Genomic DNA, 23,379 nt, shown 5'->3' on the forward strand with positions numbered 1-23,379 from the left:
TGGCAAGTTAACCATTCGCCGCGTCGCTAATACGTGAAGGTGAACTCTACATACTATCAGCAAGAGGTTTTAACACCCATTTACAACACAGACATCTCAGCAGTGTATGGGAGAGTGAAAAATCAGGTATGGCTACATAAAGATAAAGCATCCAGCCACACCTCTCACTCGACTCATCTGTTCTTAGAGAGAACAGAGATACAAACTGGAATCAGTGCAATTCCTTTCACTGACATTCCGGTGAAGGCACCCAATGGGTCACGCATGGACTTCTGTGCATTTGGACTCTTGAAAGGGGGCCTTAGGAAACAAGACGTCCATGCAGTATCAATCGCCTCTGGAAAGCCTGTAAGGAGGAGTGCAAAAACGCCTGCTGCAATGGAAATTACGCTGTCGGGCTATAGCTAGAAATGCTGGCTTTCAAAGTGAGCATGATCGTTGGTGGAGACATGGCTTTTCATAAGCTAATAACCAGGCTTCAAACATCGTCCACAGAGATCCCGAACGACCTTCTGTAATTATATTACAGGATCATTCTAGCCAAAGTAATATGAGACAATTTAAAAATATACTGTATGTTTATTTCATCTTTCATACATAACATCAGCAGGTGGTTACAAAGAAACTCTCAATCGAATGTGTACTCGTAACTGTCCAGAACATCTGTACCAATATTACAAATTTATAAAAATATAAAATATTTATGCACATTAAATTGTGAATAGAATCCAGTCTGTAACTAATTGTTATAAGTCAACGTTAAAAAATGGAATGTTCAAAATATTCTGGAAAATGGTTAATTTCCACATCAGATAAGGAAACTACTTTCCTTATCAAGAGTTTTATGTATCTGAAATGATGCGATCACACACATTAGTCTCTCTTAGCTGCTTTCTTCATCAACAGAGAGGTTGTACATCACAGGAGAGCATACTTCGGACACAGTCAATTTATGGAGCATTGCCTGTATTTACAGTGGATGTAATTTTAAAATTATAATTATACTTTTTAAAATATGTGTAGATAAAATACAAAACATCAAAATCATACCACGAACATCACATCATATTTGTGTAGCGGAAGTCTGGCAGTCACGTGACAGTGTCCTGTAGTGGAGAACTTGGTAGCTCGACGGTACTGCCTGTCAGTCGTCACTGGCATACAATACTGACCCACGAAGTCCAAACAAACTTTACAGTAAGACGCTGCCATGAGACAACAAAACTCATTGGAGATTGCCCCAGCAGGAACAAATATTATACGGAATAGAACAGTTCAACGGACTGTATACAATAAAACATACTAGACTCGCGGCTAACCTGCCAAGTATATGAAATCGGAGGAGCTTTCTATGCTCAAGCAATGCCCCAAGCTGTGGTACAAAGTGGGAGACAGTGTTCAACACTTGCCGAGGACCATAGCGAGCAGCGCCATGCGAACGTACATTCCGCATTCGGCCTGACGGAAGTACGCAGCTCGCGGGTCCGTATCCAACTCGGGGCTGATCTCGAAAACCCGCGGTAACGGATGCATCACCACCATCTTCCTCTTGGCTCGTGTCATCAGCTGTGGTGTTACCACAAACAGGCCACATGCCTGCAAACAAACAAAACATACAAGAAATGTATTCAGGTTCAAAAAGATGTCACCTCCAAGACCTTACCCACAACAAAACACCACATCTTAGTCCTGCCCTAAGATGTGTTATAAAATGGTAGCGGTCCTAACAGAACACTCCCGTTCATATCAAGCTATGCACCAACCCTAACACTGCAACTGCATATTGATTTTCCATTTGCTTAACCTAGCACCTCATTCTACTGAGAGCTTGGCAACTGCCCTGTTTAAGAGAAATAACAATGAATAAAGACGAATTAATAAATGTTGTCTGCGGCGATATAATAAAATGTAGTAATGGTCATTCTTGTATAACAAAAAAATCTGACTAAATTCTGCATATTACAATAGTTTTTATTGTTCAATGAATGAGCTCAAATCTATTCTTTTCACAAGCAAAGTACCATGTATTTAAACTAGAATTACATGTTATAAAATCCTGGCTAGTGGATGATACGGAGGACATCAACTTGATAACACTTGTAGAGGTTGCGGTGCTTCAGTATGGAAGAAGCTCAACTCCAGAGTGAGTGAAGTGTTAAGTGGTGGAACTCGTGTAGTTCAAAGATCCCATCGCAAGGTGGAGCTATTGATAGTTAGTCTTCATGCGACAGCAATACTGCATACCATAACATGAGACACCTTGAGCTTCTGTACATAATGTGACGAGTTGGCGGGGTAGTAGGATAAATTAACACTAGACTGGTAGCTTCTATACTAAGATTTATTAGCTAGCACTAAATAAAACTACACATAACTTTTGCTCATAACACACACACAGTTCGCACGCTCTCTCTCTTAGTTTCTCACTTGTTTTAACACTATACACTTTTACAAAGGTAAACAGTTATGTCACAAAGTTACACGTCACTTCACAGTACTGGCAGTCACTCGCTGACTGAGCTAATGACTTAACTACACTAACCCCAGGCAAGTTCACTCCTCTCTTCTGTAGTTGCGCCCGCCCTTCCAGAACAGTCTGGATGATAGATGTGTCCAGGAACCTCGCAAGATGGAAGACTCCAGATTAATCGTCGAGTAATTTCAAAAGTCGTCTCATGCGGTACCGCAGAAGGAAACAAGAGGGGGCCGGCTAGCACTTAGTCTTGTTCGTGATTGGCGCGGTCGAAGCGTAAGGGGATGGGCCAATGCGTTGACGCCCCCGGCCCGTAGCAAGTTGGCATGGCGGATGCTATAACCATTACACTGCCCCCTCCTTACCCTCCTTAAGGCTGCTCGTCCCGAGCTGCTCCACGATACGATGCCAGGCGATCCAGGTGAACAACCATCATCCTCCCTCGGGGAGGCCGCCGGATCCGGTAGATGACGTCATTGATCCTGGTGAAGATTGTATATGGGCCTTCCCATTGTGGCTGCCCATACAGATACTTGTGGAAGTGCTCCACGGTCTTCACGATGGCCAGCAATTCCCAACGTGTCACGCAGTAATTTCTCTCAGCTTCTGACAACGTCTTGCTGAAATAGGCGATCACCTTCTCTTGGCCATCTTGCGCTTGTAACAGCACCCCACTAATTCCCATGTCACTGGTGTAAGTGTCGACGATGAACTTCTTCCCAGGCTTGAGGTATCCAAGGATGGGTGCCGTACACAGTGACTCCTTCAGCTTCCAGAAGGCAGCCTCCGCCTCACTTAACCATTGGAAAGATCTCCTCTCGTTGGTGAGCCGTGCAAGAGGCTTTCAGACGTCTGCGTACCCAGCTATAAATCTGCGGTAGAATGTGCAAAGGCCAAGGAAACTCCTTAGTTCTTGCTTGTCCTTTGGCACCGGCCAGTTCCTTACAGCTTCTAACTTCTCCAGATCCGTGGCTACTCCCTCCCATGACATGATATGGCCCAAGTAGCGCACCTACTTCTGGAACAGCTGGCATTTTCCTGGATTTAACTGTAGGTGAATCCCACATAGGCTCTGGAACACACACTGCAGGTTCTCATGAGTTAGCCCCTCATTACGGCCTCCATCAGTCGCTCGAAAGTCGCTGGCGCATTGCAGAGGCCGAAGGGTATCACGGTGAACTGGTAGAGCCCTTGGCCGGTTGAGTACGTCGTCTTCTCCTTGTCTTCTGGATGGAGCGCTACTTGCCAGTACCCAGACTTCAGGTCCAAAGTCAAAAACAACTGGGCTCCAGATAACGTGTCCAGGGTGTCATATATCCGATGTAACGGAAAACGGCCCTTCTTCGTGACGTCGTTCAACTTGCGGTAATTGATGCAGAAGCGGAGTTAACCGCTCTTTTTCATCACCAGGACAACTAGCAATGACCACGGGCTGTTTGACTCCTTGATGACTTCCAGCTGCTTCATGTCATCTAGCATCTGTCGATTTCCGCCTTCTTCGCCAGGGGTACCCTACGAGGTGGTTGTCGGATTGGAGCGGCGTCGCCAGTGTTAATGCGATGGTACACACTAACCGTCTTTCCGTAGTCGCCTTCAGTAGCAGTGAAGATGTCCTGAAACTCATGGATAAGTTCCTTAACCTCCTTGAGCTGTCATACCACTAAATGTTTCCGGGCGTCGGATATAATCTTCCGGAGCTTAACCAATCCTTTGCCTGCTTCTAGGGCTTGTGCGTCTTCGTCGTCCACTGGCACAACACAAGTGACTGGTTCACAAATCTCAAGCTCGGTCCCACTGGGTATCCTCTGCTTCCGCGATGTCAAATTCAATATTCGTACCAGCATAAAGCTTTGTGCCGGAATGAGCGTCCTGGCCAGGTAGAGTCCCTGATCGGTGGTCGGCGATCTGGGTTCCATGAGCACGCTGTTCCCTTGTAGTGGTTCCTCTAACCGTGTCGTAACCATTATCTTGCTGCTGGCTGGTATCACTTCATCACTGGCCAATGTTAAACGCGCTACTCGAAGTTGCGTCCCTGGGTGTTGGAGGATTACCTCTTGTTTGCCGAACACTCCAGATTAATCGTCGAGTAATTTCAAAAGTCCTCTCATGCGGTACCGCAGACGTAAGCGAGAGTGGGCCGGCCGAGCACTTAAGTCTTGTTTGTAATTGGCACGGTCAAAGCGTAAGGGGGTGGGCCGATACGGTGACGCCTCCGGCCGGTAGCAAGTTGGCATGGTGGACGCTATAACCATTACAATAATTTAAATACACATTAATGCGACTATTATCGAGGGCTCTATTAACGCACTGAAATACTCTTTACATCCATCAGTTGCATTCTTGCTCAGAAAAATTACAATAGAATGCACCCATTAGAGGAGCAATAAAAACTGCGAGTGTGTGGTCAATAGAACACTTTTATCTTCAGGTTTTGTAAATCTACCCATGTTTTAAAATCCCCAACTTGACTTCATCAAATACAAGTAGACAGTTACGCCGAGTTTCTTCAACCTTTCCCTCCGTTTCATGACAGACAGTTGCCATAGCATGAGGATTTACACCATACTTAGACTTCAGTCCACAAGATAATGTTCTTAATAATGAAAGTGATGGCAGATGATGCTTTTCGCAATGTTCATATCTTTTCTGGATTTTATGAAGAGCCAACTTTCCAAAATAAATTCTGGCTCAAAACGAGGGTCATTTTGATGACCTAAAAATGTTTAAAAAGTTGTCTATAAAATTACATCAAAAATCCAGAAAAAATTATCCAAAAACTTTACAAAATGACAAATTTGAAATTAATTTTACAATCAATTCACTAATCAAGTTGGTATAGCCTATATTAAGCTTTTTGGTCTTTTGCCTTGTCAAGAAAACAAGGAGAAATTCTTTACTTTTCGCTGAGAACTTTGTTCCAAGTCTTCAGAAGAAAATCTCAACTGTTCACGACAAAGACTTCACCAGGTGGAAGTGTCCCTCCTGGAATGTGGATATTTCCAAGAAGTAAGTTTCTTTAGTGTGCAAATTGACAAAGCATTGTGAAGATTCTCAAGTCTCTGTATTGATTCTCACTTATGGGTGTGATAATATCCAATATCACAAGTGTAAATGCTTCAAAATCCTCAAACGTATACGATAATCACTCAAAAAGTACAAAACAGCCTAATAAATTCCATAAAATGAGCAAATAATGGCGTACAATTTTAGAAAATGACATAAAAATACACAACAGCAAATAATGACAAAAGAATGACATTTGTATAATGTGCGAAATACGATCAGTTAGCAATGTCTGTTGTGAACCAATTAAGAGACGACATATCATCAAAATCCTAGCCGTACTCGTAACACACTCCATGCTTTTGGGTCATGGTGTGAATTACAAGGTTTTACTTGTCTCGTTATATTTGAGTGTAATAAAGCCCGCCTGGCGGCCATGATCGTTATGGTTAACTAGTTTGAGTCCCATTTACACCATTACAATGTTCACCAGCGACCTCTCACCGCTGGATACCGTGGTTCAAATCCCGGTCACTCCATGTGAGATTTGTGCTGGACAAAGCAGAGGCGGGACAGGTTTTTCTAGGTACTCTGGTTTTCTCTGTCATCATTCATTCCAGCAACACTCTCCATTATCATTTCATAGCATTTATCAGTCATTAATAAATCATTTTGGGAGCGGCGACCCCATCGTACTAACAGCGTATATATGATCATTCGGTCAATGACTGGAAAGCAGGTTGTAGGTTTTCATTTTCACAATGCTGACCAGCAGGGTAGGGGAGGTGGTGGTATACAATTTCTATGACTATTGCGTGCCAAAAGCCTGCATTCAATTCAAAATCTCTCCACAGTGCTCATCTAGAGTGCTTCGTCTATCGGATTGGAACTTACAGCCTTGAGCAGACCCCCTGGGCTATTCAACAGCAGTAGGCCATGTGCCGGCACTGGGTTTCACCCTCTCCCTTCCTACCACCATGTCATTCATTTCATCTCTAACTCCTCTGATGAGGCTGATGTCAGGAAGGGTATCCTGTCGTAAAAACTCGCTACAAAGATTCCCTTCATACAGAGAAATGGAACATGGGTTAGACAGACCTGTTTTCAATGATGAGACGTTTTAAGTTTTTCACTTCCCAGCACAGTCATATCACTTCACTTCCAAAGTTGTTAGGTGACAAAGAATAATCAAAAATAAATGCCTGTGTCGGTGCGACGTAAAGCCCCTAGCAAAAAAAATAAAAATAAAAATAAATGCGATTTGATTCTGTCAAACTCCACTCAGTTCCATTGGCAGCTTTTATTTTCTTGGTTGGTAGAGAGCGATTTAGCTGGGCTCTCCTTGTACGGGGTTCAAAACACAAGTAGCTTGGTACTCCTGGAAAATTACTTCACCTGTAATGAACCAATTCCACTGTTTTTCCATCGATTTTTATTAGCATGTCGTGACTAAAATGTATATTGGAATTTTTCTGTTCTATTCACTCAAGTAATTTTGCTTAGGTCTAAAGAAGAGCCTACCATACCGAGATTTACAACGTGGCACAAAATAGCCTGGCATCTTCACGATAACATAACATTTCACCCTCTAATACAGTATGTGCGCCTACACAAGAGCACGCTCTACCGCTACAAGCTGGTAAGTGGTGTTGAAATATGAAACTGCATTCTCTGGTCTACGGAGCCTTATGGAAGTTCCAAAACTCGCCCTGCTGACCCTTACATATTCGGACAGACAACTCCTAAAAGCACTCGTACAGTGAGTGGATACTGACAGGCCCAGTAATGGGCTTCGAGCCAATTCTTAAAGAAATATTTCCCGCTTGGTACAGTCTATGAGACTAACTTTACGGAAATAAATGTTTTCATCCGAATGTTCTGTTGAGAGAGAAGCCAATCTTTTTTCAGTGTCAGCTCAGTTAATATGACCTGTAAGATTTTCAACCTGTTGAAGCACAAAATATAACACCACTGTAATATACCAGTAACAACAGAATGACGTGAATCAATCTACAAGAAAATCCTATTACTCATACTCTTATCAAGTCACTATTAAACATGCCCCCTGGCCAGACGATCACTTGCAAGCGAGCTAAGCGGAACAGGTTCCGAGAAAGCCTAGCCTGGCAATTTTCGTATGCAGACAGACAGTGCCCGCTTGTCTGTGCTGAGTGCAGTGAATTACATTACATATTAGTTTATTAGACTACGGAAAAGCCAACCGAAAACATCCCGCTTTACAAGAAGTATTTATGTATGACACACATGTAAAAAGCGAGTCCGAATCCTTGGCTGAATTGTCAGCACCGAGACCTTCGGTTCACAGATCCCAGGTTCGATTCCCGGCCGGGTTGGGAATTTTAATCTCGTCTGATTAATTCTTCTGGCTCGGAGACTGGGTGTTTGTGCGTCTCCCAACACAAATTCAGACAACACACCACTGAAACATACAATATTAATTACATCCTTCCACATACGGTTGGCATCAGGAAGGGCCAAATTCACATGTGACCCCACAGGTGTGGGAAAAGCAGTGGAAAAAGAAGAAAGAAGAAGACACATGTAGAGAGGTGTGTAGACAATTACACAACACATTTCCCAGCATTCCAGTAAGAAGAAGGCAGACTGTGAGATGACAAACTAAGAAGGAAGGGATTACCAAACACTGCAATTTCCAAGGATTCTAACTGATGAAAAAAACTGCTGAAATTAGGCCATCATTAGAGCATACATGTTGTTTTTAAAACGAAAGAGCCATACTTTTCACCACTTACTCTTGTTAATGTATCTTTAAAGGTTTTCATTCTGTCAAAAACGTTAATTATAGAAATCTGTAAAAAAAAAAAATGCACAATTAAACAAAGAATGTCCTCAAATCACTTTAAACCATGTGCATATATGCACAATATTAAACTTGTCAATGTTTGTGAATTGGTGATGTTATGAACAAGTGAGCCCTCAATTGTCATCTTAGTAACCTCGAGAAAGTTTCCCGTACTCGGCTTAAGCTGTTGATTGTCCATTACCTCCAGCGACTACGTTTGGTTTCATATGGTCAGTATTGGGGATTCCTTAGTTCAAAGGAGGGGATGCTCCCAATACAAGATTTAAAATTCAATTATATTTTACACTAGCAAATGTACCCGTGCTTCTACCTTGTATACAAATTTCTACGTGAATTACTGTACAGGCAGTCACTAAGATTATATTAAACTGCATGTCTCTTAGCGCTATCCGAGAAATAAAACAGGGAGGACACCATATGCTGTTTCCGATGTAAGATACGTATTAGGAAAGTTTTGATGATAATGGTAGGGCACATTTCCTACTGCCAAATACAATTGAGTTCGGGAGTTTCTACTATAATTGCAGGCTCACAAGGCAGCTACCATTCGCAGTAGTGACGGAGAGTTTTCATTATAAGGACAGGCCCCTCTGCTTAATGACAGTCACATCGAGTTGGAGAGATTTGATTATAATCGAGAAATGCAACTCTATTTAACGTACAAGGGATAGAGATAGGGCAAAATGTCATAGGACCAAAGCTGTAGGTCTCTCCAAATTGAATGGTGATTGTGCTATCTGTTTTGTGATATGACTTACCGTTTAGTCACTAAATACCTCAAAAAGAAGGTCTACACCGTCATTAAAATTGTATCCATACTTCGATATTTTACGGGGCCAAAAGTTACACATTTGAACAGCTTGAAATTTTTCCGCAAAGGAAAGAGTGTCCAGGTTTCCGGATTATCACTTGCAGACATACGAAGTAATTAGGAAGAAAGTAATACAGTTAAGAATGTTGAAATTAGATTACAACCAAGTCAGCCGGATAGGAAATATATGTAATACCAAGTGGATGTATTGGAAGATGAAATGTCCCTCACTAAATTGTGATGATACGAGTTACGGATATAGGCTCCATGCGTTAATGGGAGAAATGCACCGCTACGCCGCGTAATCTGCTGTAGTCTCACAATGGCCAACTAAATAATAACAGTGGAACTTCAGAGTGTTTTATATGACAGCTATCAACTTAATTCTTCCAATCTTGCAGAAAGTGGTTATATTTACAAGAAAAGCACTTTGCAGGAAATAGCAATAATGTGAAATGAAGAGGGAGAATATATGCTAGATCTATGCATGAGAAACAACATGATAGTGAGTAACACGTGGTTCAAGAAAAGGGACTCCCATAAAATCACAAGATATAGCTGGGATGATAAAATAGGTACAGTAATAGATTATATTCTGATCAAAATGTATGGGAAAATGTCAATGATATTAAGATCATTCCAAGTGAAGACCTTGGTGGAGACCTTGGTGGAGACCATAGACTGTTGGTTGCAGTTATTGCAGAGGAAAGACCTCCCAAAGTCTGTAACAAAAGAGTCCCAAAAATAAAAACTTGGCCAATAACCGAGCCAAGTGTAAAGGAAAGTTTCAGGGAAGGTGTCCGCAGGTTGATGCCGAGAGAAGAACTGAAATTGGTAGATAAAGAATGGGATACTCTAAAGAAGGTTGTGGTTGGTACAGCAGAAAAAGTATGTGGAAGGTATAACTCTGCTGTCACATGGCCTCAAAATCTACGAATCCATCCTTGAAAGTAGATTAGAAAATATGTTGAACCTACACTTGAGGAGGAACAACATGGATTTAGACCTCTTAGATCAACTATAGATCTCATTTTTTCCCACCAGAATGCTCTATGAGAAGTATTGAGAGAAAGGTAAAACACTTATACCTGTTTTTCTGGACATCGAGAAAGCATATGACCATGTACCACGCAGGCATATATGGGAATGTTTGAGACATAAGAACGTGCCCGATGACATCATAGCGCGAGTACAACGATTATATGATGAAACAAAGTATTGTGTCCAGGTCGAGGATGGAAGGTCAGGTTGGTTTGAAACGAAGAGTGGAGTCCAGCAAGGAAGTCTTTCACCACTTCTCTTCAAAATCATAATGGATGAAGTTTTGAAAGCGGTTAAGAGAAAGGATCCAACAACTAAGGCCCTGGTTTTTGCTGATGATGTAATGGTATGGGGTGAGACAGAAGCGGAAGTACAAACTAGACTAGATCTCTGGCATGAAGCTTTTACAACCTTAGGTCTCAAAATCAGCAAAACGAAGACAGTTGGCTTGGTGATGAGTAGAAACTCTCCAACTGTTCATCTAAGAATTGGAGATGAGGAGATGGATATTGTAGACAATTTCGAGTATTTAGGTAGTGTTCTGTTATCAAACAATACCATATATCAAGAGATTAGTAACAGAATACAGAAAGCTTCCAAATTCTATCACGCTGTACGTCAAATATTTTGGGATGAAACATTTCCATCAGTTTCCAAGATCAGCTTGTACAAAATATATTTAGTACCTATATTGACGTATGGCCTGGAAGCAGCAACACTTACTGGACCAACAAAGAGTCGTCTTCAGGCAACAGAAATGAAGTTCCTCCGTTCATGTCCACAAAAAACAAAAATGGATAAAATAATGTGGACATCTGACAACAGCTTGGATTGGAAAGAAGCTTGCTGGGGACTCTAGAAGTGAAGAGATTGCAATGGTATGGTCACATGAAAAGAATGAACCCTCACAAGACTCCTTGAACATACTTTGACCACAATGTTCCTGGGAAGAGACCGAGAAGAAGACCTCGTGATGTTTGGGAAAAACAGATAATGAAGGACCTTGAGATTAGAGATGTGAACTGGTGTCGCATGTATGAGCAGCATCTGTGGATGGATAGAACAAATTGGAGGAGGCTCATACACAACTGCACCCAGCTTGCTGGAGCGAAGAAATTATTATGATTTTGAATGCATAGTAGCCTACCTGTGTAAATAGTTTGCCGTAGGCATAAACTTTACAATTTGCAGTCCAGCTTTTAAATGGGAAATATTTGACCTAGTTACGGGATTAGATAAAGAGAAGTTGTTCCGCGACTGAATGGGAACTGGTTTCACGGTCAGTGGAAATTACCCCAGCTGTAGTATTCTAGTAACTGGCTGGTTGAATCTTGACCTAGTTTCTACATCGTGAACAGGGGGATGTTTTATTAGATGACATCCAGAAGCAGAACCAGTGACGGAAAATACGACATCACTTTTTGACGCCAGAGTGAAGACTCAAAGGACTGATCTAAGTCTTTTCTGAAGGCATCATCATCGAGATGGCGGGCTAAAACACGATAGGGGCTGGCTGTTCCTGAAATGGCTGGCGATGATAAGTCAATGAAATAGACGAGTACAGAATTTTCAGTGTAATTGTGCGAGTGTGAACGTGTGTTAATGTTGCAAAAGGGGATAGGTGAGTTTTAATATTTAACGACAGTAAATTTTGCTTTGTTTGGAAGGACTACATCCTATTTAAAGTAAATGTTAGGAAGCTTGTTATTGTATATATAATTGTAACGTAAATGTGGACCATTTGCATAAGGTCGCAGTTTGCTTTCTTACATTTTATTCTGATTTATTTAGTTCAGTGGTTAGCTTCATTTCTTTTACGAGTCAGTTTCTTATTTTAGCCTTATATATATATTTCTGATTGTTTTGCTTTGATGTTTGAGACGCAGTGTACGTCTTGGGGCTTAATTGTAAATGTAAATAAGGATTCAATTTAAAGTCAGGAAGGACCAGATTAAAGTATTATTAACCGAGCTCGATAGCTGCAGTCGCTTAAGTGCGGCCAGTATCCAGTATTCGGGAGATAGTAGGTTCGAACCCCACTGTCGGCAGCCCTGAAAATGGCTTTCCGTGGTTTCCCATTTTCACACCAGGCAAATGCTGGGGCTGTACCTTATTGAGACCACGGCCGCTTCCTTCCCACTCCTAGCCCTTTCCTGTCCCATCGTCGCCGTAAGACCTATCTGTGTCGGTGCGACGTAAAACAACTAGCAAAAAAAGTATTATTAATGGGAGTTCAAAGTGTACGGAAACTTGCCGTCATGTTTTCTGGGATTTATTGCAAGATGTGTGAATGAGTGTATGTGAGACAGTGAAGGTTGGATCCACAAATTTTGATAGCATCATCTGCACGACTATTTTGTATATCAAGATTGTAAATTAGTAATTGATTCAAGAGTTCCACGAACGCAGTTTCGTATTCCGAGTTCCAAATATTAGAGTAAATTTTCTGTAAATTTTTTTATTATTATTGTTACCATATTTTTGTGGTAGGTAGAGGTGAAAGAAGGTGCGGGGGTGAACAGGTCTCAAGCTACGAAATTAAAGTTAATTTAAAATTTAACAAGGTTATATTTTCTTTCCAAAATTCAGAAAAAACACGAATGGCAGGTACAGAGTAGCAAGGTAACAAATTACAATTACAGTATTCACAAGATTTGGGCTTCGAGCCCCTAACTCACAATTCTTGGGCAATTAGCCCAACTTTACCCCAAAACAAGTTTCAACAGAGGGGCAGAAAACCCCATTCATGCCCAGGAGCACTTGCTCCAAATTACACAGTAAGGCCTCCTTGAGGCGTGCAGAAAACAAAATTTTCAAGAAAGAGCAACTTGCTCTCAAAATTTAAGCCTGTCGAAGGCCACACCAAACTCCACCTTCAAGTTGTCCTCTAAGGACATAGACACAGGGGTAAAATACCCAACCTACTGAGGCCTATTAAGTGAGAAAAAGGTTAATTACCTGAAATCTAAAATAACAATTTGAGAGGAGGCGATCTGCACTCCTAATACATTTTGTTTAAAACCTAATCTGGCTCTAGGCCGCTAATGCAAGGGCTAATCCCATACTACAAAGGTGACTTTAGAAAAGAACAATTTACATTACATTAAGGAAGGATCGGTTGTGAGAAATAAGTTCACCTCAAAACAATATGAGTGGGAGCTCGAGAGGGTTAAGCACTCTTTATCCCAATATGTAGCTGTAAAAGAGAATAGATGCTAAGAGTCTTTACATTTTAGGGAAGGTTACATGGTAGAAACGCTTCGGACCCGCCCCGAGAGTTAAACTGCTGAGCTAGCAAGAAAAGAAGTTATTAAAAGGCCATTACCTTGGTGTTGAACTGCTCCCCGAAGAAAGAGGCGCTTCCCGCCCCCTGCTATGTACTTTACACACTGAAAGATGGTACTGAAGTAGCCCGGAGACCCTAAAATCAGCAGTTTATATACTCTCGCGAAAAGTTTGAGGCGTTTCAGGAAAGAAAACACCCGCCCACAATCATTTATTGGTTAGGGTTAAGCAGCATATCCAATTTGAAGAAGAAACCCCTTATTGGTCGTAAATTAATTAAAGAAATTCGGGATTGGCTAAATTCAAAACAAGGGGAAAGAAAGGGGAATACAGCCAACTTAAACAATAACAGAAAGAAATGTAACAAGAAACAAACTTTTGAAATAAAAATTTCTCCGAAAAAACAGTTCTTTCACCTTGCACTAGGGTGCACTATTGTAGTTCTTCAGTAGTGTCCTCTAGAAGAGAAAGTTTACACTTCTTACTACAGGTAAAACAAAAATACGTCGAAAACGACCCAGTTCAGAAACTTCAAAATTTCCAAGTAGTGACATCTTCTGGGTAACTTGAAAATTAATACATTAGATAAAGTTCGGACTTCCTCCAGCAGAGGATCTTCAACTGGCGCAAGGTTTGAATTAGCGGCGTGGAGGTGTACCGCCCGGTACAATTATGATTATTATTATCATCGAGAGTTTCTCGAGTTGTAGGACTGAGATATTTCAGTAACTTTCCGATGTTCAGACAAGATCGATTGTCTATGTCACAATTTCTTAGTTTCAGTTTATCATATTTATTACAGAGTTGGTCACTTTATTATTCATGTTTAACTTTGAGCGCAAGTACTTTGATTTGTGACCAGCGCGGTCTTGTTTCGTTCCATGCGAGAGTATGTTAAACTGACGTCATGCTTCGCCTTGCTTTATTTGTAGTTTATTTTAGTTGAGCTCACCGTTGTCCATATTTTGTTATATGTTCCCCATCATATCCAGGGTGTATATAATTTTAGGGCATTTTTTCATCATAGTTCGAACTGAGCACCCCTGGGAGCGCTGACTAGTCTGGGGCAAATTACCTTGATGGTAGAAAGGAGGAAGTATTATTGTTGTTTTTATTGTTGCCATTTCTGGTGTTCTTAAGCTTTAAGAGGAAGTACAACTAGGCAACCATCCTCTATATAACTCTAATCAGAGGTACAAAATGGAAGGGATCCGGCACTTAAAATTAAGGTATCGACCACAGAAAGACATAGGGCCACGAAGGGCGTGAAAATGAAAGACTCCCAAGGCCTCGAGTACTCTGATACTGTTGAGGTTGGAAAATAACAAGAGTTGACCAGGGGATGTCAGACAGGATAGATGAAAGTGAGGCACATGGCACAAGTAAGTGGAAGCAATGCCAGAACTTGGCTCAGGACCCCGTGGTTGCCAACCCATGCTTCCAAGTTAAGAGCCCCTGGGGCCCTTTTAGTTTCTTCTTATGACAGGCAGGGAATACCGTGGGTGTTATTCTACCACCCACAATGGTAGGTTTGGCTGCTGCTTTTTTCTTGGTACCTTGTCCTTTTCTGTTGGCCCAGTATTCCTTCATTTGTTATTATTATTATTATTATTATTATTATTATTATTATTATTATTATTATTATTATTATTATACTGCCTATCATTAAGACTACAATAGTGTCTACTAGAGCGCTTTAAAAAAATGTTGGCCTACTGCAGCTTACTTTGCAAATATAGCATTGCTATAATAATTTGTTTGTAATTGTTATAAAAAAATTAAAAAAGTTTCGTAAAGGGTTATTTGATATTAGTTAAAATATTTAAACCGAGTTACTTCTTGCGATTTACTGCTAAGATCCACAGTCTTTTGAAATAAATTTCGCTAGACCATGAAAGAAAGCTCTGTATAATCTATTAATGCCCCCAACAGAAGTACACAGTTCTGCCGGAACATATTTGAACTTCACAAAATAATAATTTAATAAAGAGAGCACTATAAAATAATTTAATAAATGCATGTAAACATTGCACGTACTCCAGCTCCTTACGGTCAGTTGTTGATGAACATGCCTCTAAGTAGTTCTCGTAGTATCCATCCGCAGCAGCATATTGCTATAGACACAGAGCCTATAAGAAGGTGGCAACAGAGGAGAAATATTTAGGCACACGGATTCTTAGGTAAACAGATAAGAAAATGATTTATGGTGTCATTCGTACTTAAGCCTAAAGAGGCAAGAAATTAAAGTGGAAGACAGTAGAAGAGAAATACAACAAAAATTATAGCAAAAGCCAGACAACACCTTAAGGTGTGAAATAATGGCCTACACTCCGCAGTACTGTAACAGAGCCCCTTAGTGCTCACGATTGTAACCTCCAATGGTACTACATGTACGGAACATGACGTAATTAGGTTGAAAATCGATTTTGATTACTCTTTAATATGTTTCTGCACATCACCTTCAGTGATAAAATAATAGTACACAACATGGTCCTGTGACGATAGCTGCAGTCGCTTAAGTGCGGCCAGTATCCAGTAATCTGGAGATAGTGGGTTCGAGCCCCACTGTCGGCAGCCCTGAAGATGGTTTTCCGTGGTTTCCCATTTTCACACCAGGCAAATGCCGGGGCTGTACCTTAATTAAGGCCACGGCCGCTTCCTTCCACTTCCTAAGCCTTTCCTATCCCATCGTCGCCATAAGACATATCTGTGTCGGTGCGACGTAAAGCAAAAAGACGCAAGGAATTTAGTACGGACAGGTAGAACATAACCTAATTTGCATCAGAATAACCTCCAGTGAGATTAACTAAAAACTAAAGTGGTGTGAATTGTTTTAGCAAAATATGAATTAATTTTGCAGTGCAGAGGGGAGAATTATTCAGGTGTGTGCGATCGTTGAGACGGATTTGCGATGTGAATTTCTATTGCCTCATTTATGGCAAATCAGTAATTAAATTAAAGAACTAAATAAGTTAAATGTAACAGAGCACAAGAACGATATGTTTTGACATGACCAATATGTATACTAACATACAAATCCATCAACCAATCACTCACTCACTCAATCACCATTCATCTACATTTAGAGCAGTTGCTCAAGGTGGCAGATTCTCTAGCTGTTGTTTACTTACTTTACTTACTCTTTTCTTGTTTGAGTCATCAGTCCATAGACTGGTTTGATGCAGCCCTCCACGCGACCCTATCCTGTGCTAACCTTTTCATTTCTGCATAACTATTTCATCCTACATCCGACCTAATCTGCTTGTTTTATTCATACCTTGGTCTACCCCTACCGTTCGTACCACCTACACTTCCTTCAAAAACCAACTGAACAAGTTCTGGATGTCTTAAGATGTGCCCCATCATTCTATCTCTTCTTCTCGTCAAATTTAGACAAATCTATCTCCTCTCACCAATTTGATTCAGTATCTCTTCATTCGTGATTCGATCTACCCATGTCACCTTCAGCATTCTTCTGTAACACCACATTTCAAAAGCTTCTATGCTCTTTCTTTCTGAGCTAGTTATTGTCCATGTTTCACTTCCATACAATGTCACGCTCCACATGAAAGTCTTCAAAAACATCTGCAGTGAAGTGAGCAAATTTCTTTTCTTAAGAAAGCTCTTCCTTGCTTGTGCTAGTCTGCATTTTATGTCCTCCTTACTTCTGCCATCGTTAGTTATTTCACTACCCAAGTAACAATATTCATCTACTTCCTTTAAGACTTCATTTCCTAATCTAATATTTCCTGCATCACCTGCCTTCGTTCGACTGCACTCCATTACTTTTGTTTTGATCTTATTTAGTTTCATCTTCTACTCCTTACCCAAGACTTCATCCATACCATTCAGCAGCTTCTCGAGATCTTCTGCAGTCTCAGATAAAATAACAATATCATCGGCAAATCTCAAGGTTTTGATTTCCTCTCCTTGGATTGTGATTCCCTTTCCAAATTCCTCTTTGATTTCCCTTACTGCTTGTTCTAAGTAAACAATGAAAAGGAGGGGGGACAAACTGCAGCCTTACCTCACTCCTTTCTGGATTGCTGCTTCTTTTTCAAAGCCCTCGATTCTTATCACTGCACACTGATTTTTATACAATTTGTAGATAATTTTTCGTTCCCGGTATCTGATCCCAATCACCTTCAGAATCTTAAATAGCTTGGTCCAATCAACATTATCGAATGCCTTTTCTAGATCTACGAACGCCATGTAAGTGGGCTTGTCCTTCTTGAATCGATCCTCTAAGATCAGACGTAAAGTCAGGATTGCTTCACGTGTTCCTACATTTCTTCTGAAGCCAAATGATCTTCTCCCAACTCAGCTTCAACTCGTTTTTCCATTCTTCTGAAAACAATACAAGTTAAAATTTTGCAGGCATGAGATACTAAACTAATGGTGCAGTAGTTTTCACACCTGTCAGAACCGGCTTTCTTGGGAATAGGTATAACAACATTCTGCCGAAAATCAGATGGGACTTCTCCTATCTCATACATCTTACACACTAAATGAAATAACCTTGCCATGTTGGTTTCTCCTAAGGCAGTCAGTAATTCAGAGGGAATGTCATCAATTCCAGGTGCCTTGTTACTATTCAGGTCACTCACAGCTCTGTCAAACTCTGACCTCAAAATTGGGTCTCCCATTTCATCAGCATCAACAGCTTCTTCTTGTTCCAGAACCAAATTATCTACATCTTTACCTTGATACAGCCGTTGGATATGTTCCTGCCATCTTCCTGCTTTGTCTTCTTTCCCCAGAAGTGGCTTTCCCTCTAAGCTCTTAATATTCATACACCTAGATTTCCTTTCTCCAAAGGTTTCCTTGATTTTCCTGTAGCTGTTATGGAGACTGAAAATTTTGAGAAATCGCTTTATTACAGTAATCAAGACAAAATTGAAGAATTAAAATCCAGGAAGTGGACAGGCACCTGCATCTGGCGCGTATGTCAAAACTTGCAGCTTTGAGTTTCAGCTCAAGTCGATCGAAGCAAAATGAAATGTTAAATTCAAGATGGCGGATAAAAGTCATTCCACTTCTCTCGCGCATGGCCGAGTTTAACCTCCAGATAATTCGTGGTCGAAGAGTGTGACCAGAAAACAATATTTAATAACCCACTAATCCAAAATATAAGTCTTCACCTAACATTTGTTTCAGAAACTGTGTAATCTGCAATAATACATTGATACTTTTAAGGCCCCAGTGCACATGTTTTCAAATTTGTTGTCTGGTGTTTTACACAACCTTTTAATACACTGTTATTATTTAATAAGCCCTAGTTGTAAAGGTTATCGTACTTGTTCTCTTGTCTTTCTTCACGCCTTTAATGCTCTCAACTTGTCTTTGGAAACGGTAGATGGGCTATATTTTTCAGTGTACCTGTACATACACGACGTAAAATGCATGCATGTCGGAAAAAGAACATTTCAAGTAGTACGTTTTCTCACTTGACACATTCTCTTTCCTTGTCCCCTGCAGAAACATCTTAACGAGGTTTTGCTGTGTTATTGAATACGGGGGCACTGAACTGATTATAGATAAGTACATGAAGGTTGAAGATAGCGTTACAGCTCTGGAGGTTGTTAGGTAAAACTAGTTCACAAAAACACATGGCAAACTTCTTCCATTAATGAAAGAAAAAAAGCCTAACAGAAAAGGTTGTACAAGAGAAGCTGCATCAGGGGGAATGGTTGTTATCTCTTTAAGTTTATCCAGGATTACAGACAGACTTTGTTGATGGAATGAAAATAAATCTAAAAGAAGACATTTTATTCCAGCATCGGGAGAGAGACAGTTCAAGAATATTCTTATCCACTTTGCCTGATTCTAAGTAAGTTACATATACAGTATGTTGCGAGGTCGAATCATGTTCTGTCGCTTGGTTCACATAAAACAACAAGTAGAGAGAGGTTTGTCTTCCCACCCCTGATACGGGTGACGATATTTTAGAGCCAGATGCCCTTCCTTATGGAGCTGATGAATATAAAAAGAATGATGGTGAACGAAACTAGGTAAGGAGGTGGTAGGAGTAGACTGTGGCTTAACAACAGGACACCCAATGGTGGGGTTAGCTCCATTCTGCTCACGAATATGACAATCGTGACTCGTGTAGTCTCTGGGAATTTCATCATTAAATCCAGATTGGTTGGTATTCAGAATTTCAGCAGACGAATAGTTATGGTGGGAACCAGCTGACAAAACTAATCTTTGAGATCATCAGACAATGGAAAACAATCTCAGAACGGTTTTAGAAAGTAAGTGTTGACTTGACTGAGACTGGGGTGAAATTCTCTCTCTCTTCTTTTTTTTAACATTTTTTAAAAGTTGCTTTAACTTCGAGAGCCATATTGCAACATTCATAATTATACATAAAGGAATAATTACATTGATTACACAGAGTTACAATAGCAAAAATAACAACAGTACATAATTATTAATCAGATAGTGAATAGATTTGTTTGTCTAAAATACTTAATGATGTTTTTACACTGAGTGTCTTTGTTCCAGATGTCACATTCACTATTATTCTGGTTTAAGTTACACTAATGTCCTTGTTGATCGTATAGATGGCAGTCTAGTAAAACGTGGTCAACAGTTTTTCCTTTTTACAGGTATCACATATTGGTGGAGGTTTCTTAAAGAAGATATGTGCACGAGTCAGTTTGCTATGGCCTATACGTATTCTAGTAATGAGTACTTGTTCTCGATGCTGGAGGAATGAAACATCAAATTTATCTGTAGATCCACGCCTGAAATCGAGGAGTCTTGTGGGTTGTTTCTGTGTCCAGTCTGTTAACCATTGTTCTCGGATCTTTGTAGTAAGAAAAGGAGCAACATCGGTGTGGGCAATTAGAAAGTTTGGATCATGTACAGGAAGAAGAGTTGCTTCTTTAGCTGATATGTCAGCTTGTTCATTGCCTTTTATTCCCTTACCTGAGGGAATCCATTTTATGATAACTTGCAGTATGTCTTGGGCTAATGTATTTGAGGATGATGCATTCTGAATGAGCTTTACTGTCGATAAATAATCACTAGAGTTTGTGATTTTTAGCATTTGCGATAAATGCGAAATATGTCGAAACTTTGTCAGTGTATGTGCCTTCATCTTATATGACCTGTACGAGTGGTTTTTAGCGATTTCGAATTAGCGATAAAATGAGAAATTGATTCAAAATGCGAAATTATACAATTTATGCAAAATAGATGCGACACTCACAGTTTTATACGAAATAAAAATATATCTTTTTAAAAACGATTCATTTTTCTTCAAAATAAGATATATGTTGTTATTTATTTCAGGAGAAATAATTATTACGGCGCCCATTGCAATCGTAAAGCAGTAACATGCTTTGACGGACACTTCCGTCCTGCTGCACGGAATATTTATAAGTTCATTATCGCAATTAGTTGGTCGGAGAGATTTATTCTCTCTGTTTTGCAGCCTACCCGATTGATGTCAGACGATACCTGAAGCTATTTTCTCTGAGCTGAAATACGGAAAATAAAAAGCACCTCATTTTGCCGCTCGTTGTAAACAATCATGGCGGCATCCAAGCGCGGCATGGATGAGTTTATTCGTAACTGGTTTGAAAATAGTGATGTTGAAAGTGGAAATGATTCTCTGGAGAGTGAAAATACTTCATCTTCTTCAACTGACAGTGATGAAAGTGATTCCGATTTCAGTTCTGAGATGATAGTGCCAATTGAAACTACGTGACAAAACCAGAATGCAACAAGAACGAGTGAGAAGTCTAGGTTTTTTTTTTTTTTTTGCTTTACGCCGCACCGACACAGATAGGTCTTACGACGACGATGGGATAGAAAATGCCTAGGAATAGGAAGGAAGTGGCCATGGCCTTAGTGTGAACATGGGAAACCGTGGAAAACTATCTTCAGGACTACCGACAGTGGGGTTCGAACCCACTATCTCCCGTATGCGAACTCACAGCTGCGCGCTCCTAACCGCACGGCCAACTCGCCTGGTGAGAAGTATAGTAAAATGTTACTTGGAATTATGATCTTGTTGACAATAAGCCTCTTTCTGTAACATGTAAACCAGTTTTTGAAATTCACTCTATAGTGGGGAAGGGGTTGGGTAATAATCCGAAAAAATGGACGTAGGGAATGAATTTCTAACCCCACAGTTCTGGGATCACGTTACTAAGGAAACCAATGCCTATGCCTCTACATTTCTTGCTAATTTATCTGCTTCCCTTGAAACCAGTAATACTTACGGACAAAAACATTGGTTTCCTGAGACGATGTGTATTCTTATGTAGCCTATGTGATTAATCAAATTTATGTTAAAGTGACGAAAAAATAAATGGTATGTAAGGGAATATTTCCTTTCACAAGTAGGCCAAAGGGTTAAATCATTCAATGTGTGGAATTCCTTTCACTGGCTAAAGAGCACTGCAAGGAACAATCTATCAAACAGCAAATACACTTTCAAGCACCACGTTCATTCTCTTTGTGTGTTGACCCTTGATCATAGTCGGTTATTCTTGACATTGGTGTTGAGTAGTAGTTCTGTTTAAAAGTACGGTAGCGATTTATTTTATTGTCTGGTAGCCATGGGTAGAAGCAAAGTGATGATCAAACAGCATGCCGAAAGTCACAAATCGGGACATCTTTATGTAAGCGATACAGATGGCCTATATTGATGTGCCGACTCTGCAATCAAAGACTTGAAGAATTAAAAAAAAAATGTTTTGCAGTCCTTCCTTTGTCATGGCAGCACTTCTGTCCATTTGGGCCTCTACGAACATTGTCGATGTAGAGTTATTTTTAGCAACATAATTGTAACTGATAAGCGGCCTCAAATGAAGGAGGACACCTTTTAAGCAATTGGCATGTTGTACTTTAATCATCATTGGAATTCCTCTTCCTTGTAGGTGTGTTGTACTGTGATAAATAAATACGTTCAGAATAGTATTTTTCACTTTGAAATTGTTTGTAAATTTGAAAATAAGCATATTCCTGTGTGTGCGTTAATACTTCTTGCAGTCTTATGTTGATATTTTTCTTATTTTCCATAGTGAATTCAAAACTGCATGCCGAGCGATGTGTGATTAAACAGTATGATTTTACTCCCAACTGTTGTGTGTGCAGTTTAGCAAATTATGCCTATTTTTAACCAATTTGCTACAAAACGCTAAATTTGAGAAGTTTAGATGCAAAAAAACGCTAAATTTGAAAATCAAAACACTAAATCCCTGATTTTTAAATGCTATAAACCACGAACTCTAATAATCACTAAGGATTAAAAAAACGTTCCTTTTTGGGGGAACTCTTTATGGATTCCATAGCTTTTAGGAAAGCATACAGTTCACATGTGAATATGGAGCATGTAGCTGGTAGTGCATACTTCATTGTGTGATTGGGGTGGACAACAGCACAGCCGCTACCATATTCGGTTTTAGAGCCATCAACGTATATAGGAGTGTGTCTGGGCAGACTTTCACACTTTTCATACAGCATTTTTTGAAATACGGTTCTGTTGGTTGTTTCGTTTATTGAATTCACTAAATCTAATATTATTGGTGGTGGTTCAGTTTTCCATGGAGGGAATGTGATGTCTTTTTTAGTTCTTAAAGCAATCAGGGAACTGAAGAATTATTTCCTGCAAGTATTGCGTAAACCTAATGTGATAAAGATGTTGATTCCCATAGGGAACCTGAAATATTGGTTCTGAACGAGTAAATTTATAATACCAATATAGTTGGTATCTATCTCTTCTTGTGATTGAGCTTAAGTTCTGAACCGCGCACCAAGCTCGATAGCTGCAGTAGCTTATGTGTGGCCAGTATTCAGGAGATAGTGGGTTCAAACCCCAGTCAGCAGCCCTGAAGATGGTTTTCTAAGGTCTCCCATTTTCACACCAGGCAAATGCTGGGACTGTACCTTAATTTTAAAAAAGAC

General features: G+C 40.2%; 1 protein-coding gene across 2 annotated transcripts in view; it reads right to left on the minus strand.

Annotated features, from left to right (window-relative positions):
- Nucleotides 1-559: 559 nt before the first annotated feature.
- Nucleotides 560-23,379, minus strand: part of r (carbamoyl-phosphate synthetase 2, aspartate transcarbamylase, and dihydroorotase rudimentary) — a 394,723-nt gene continuing 371,903 nt past the window's right edge. For both annotated transcript variants that reach the window (XM_067157339.2, XM_067157338.2), the window contains one exon: nt 560-1,596. In XM_067157339.2, the coding sequence (XP_067013440.2) occupies nt 1,399-1,596 (198 nt within the window). In that variant the 3' untranslated portion in view covers nt 560-1,398. The remainder of the gene's footprint in view (nt 1,597-23,379) is intronic.

The sequence above is a fragment of the Anabrus simplex genome, chromosome 13, assembly GCF_040414725.1.
Source record: "Anabrus simplex isolate iqAnaSimp1 chromosome 13, ASM4041472v1, whole genome shotgun sequence".
NCBI lineage: Eukaryota > Metazoa > Arthropoda > Insecta > Orthoptera > Tettigoniidae > Anabrus > Anabrus simplex.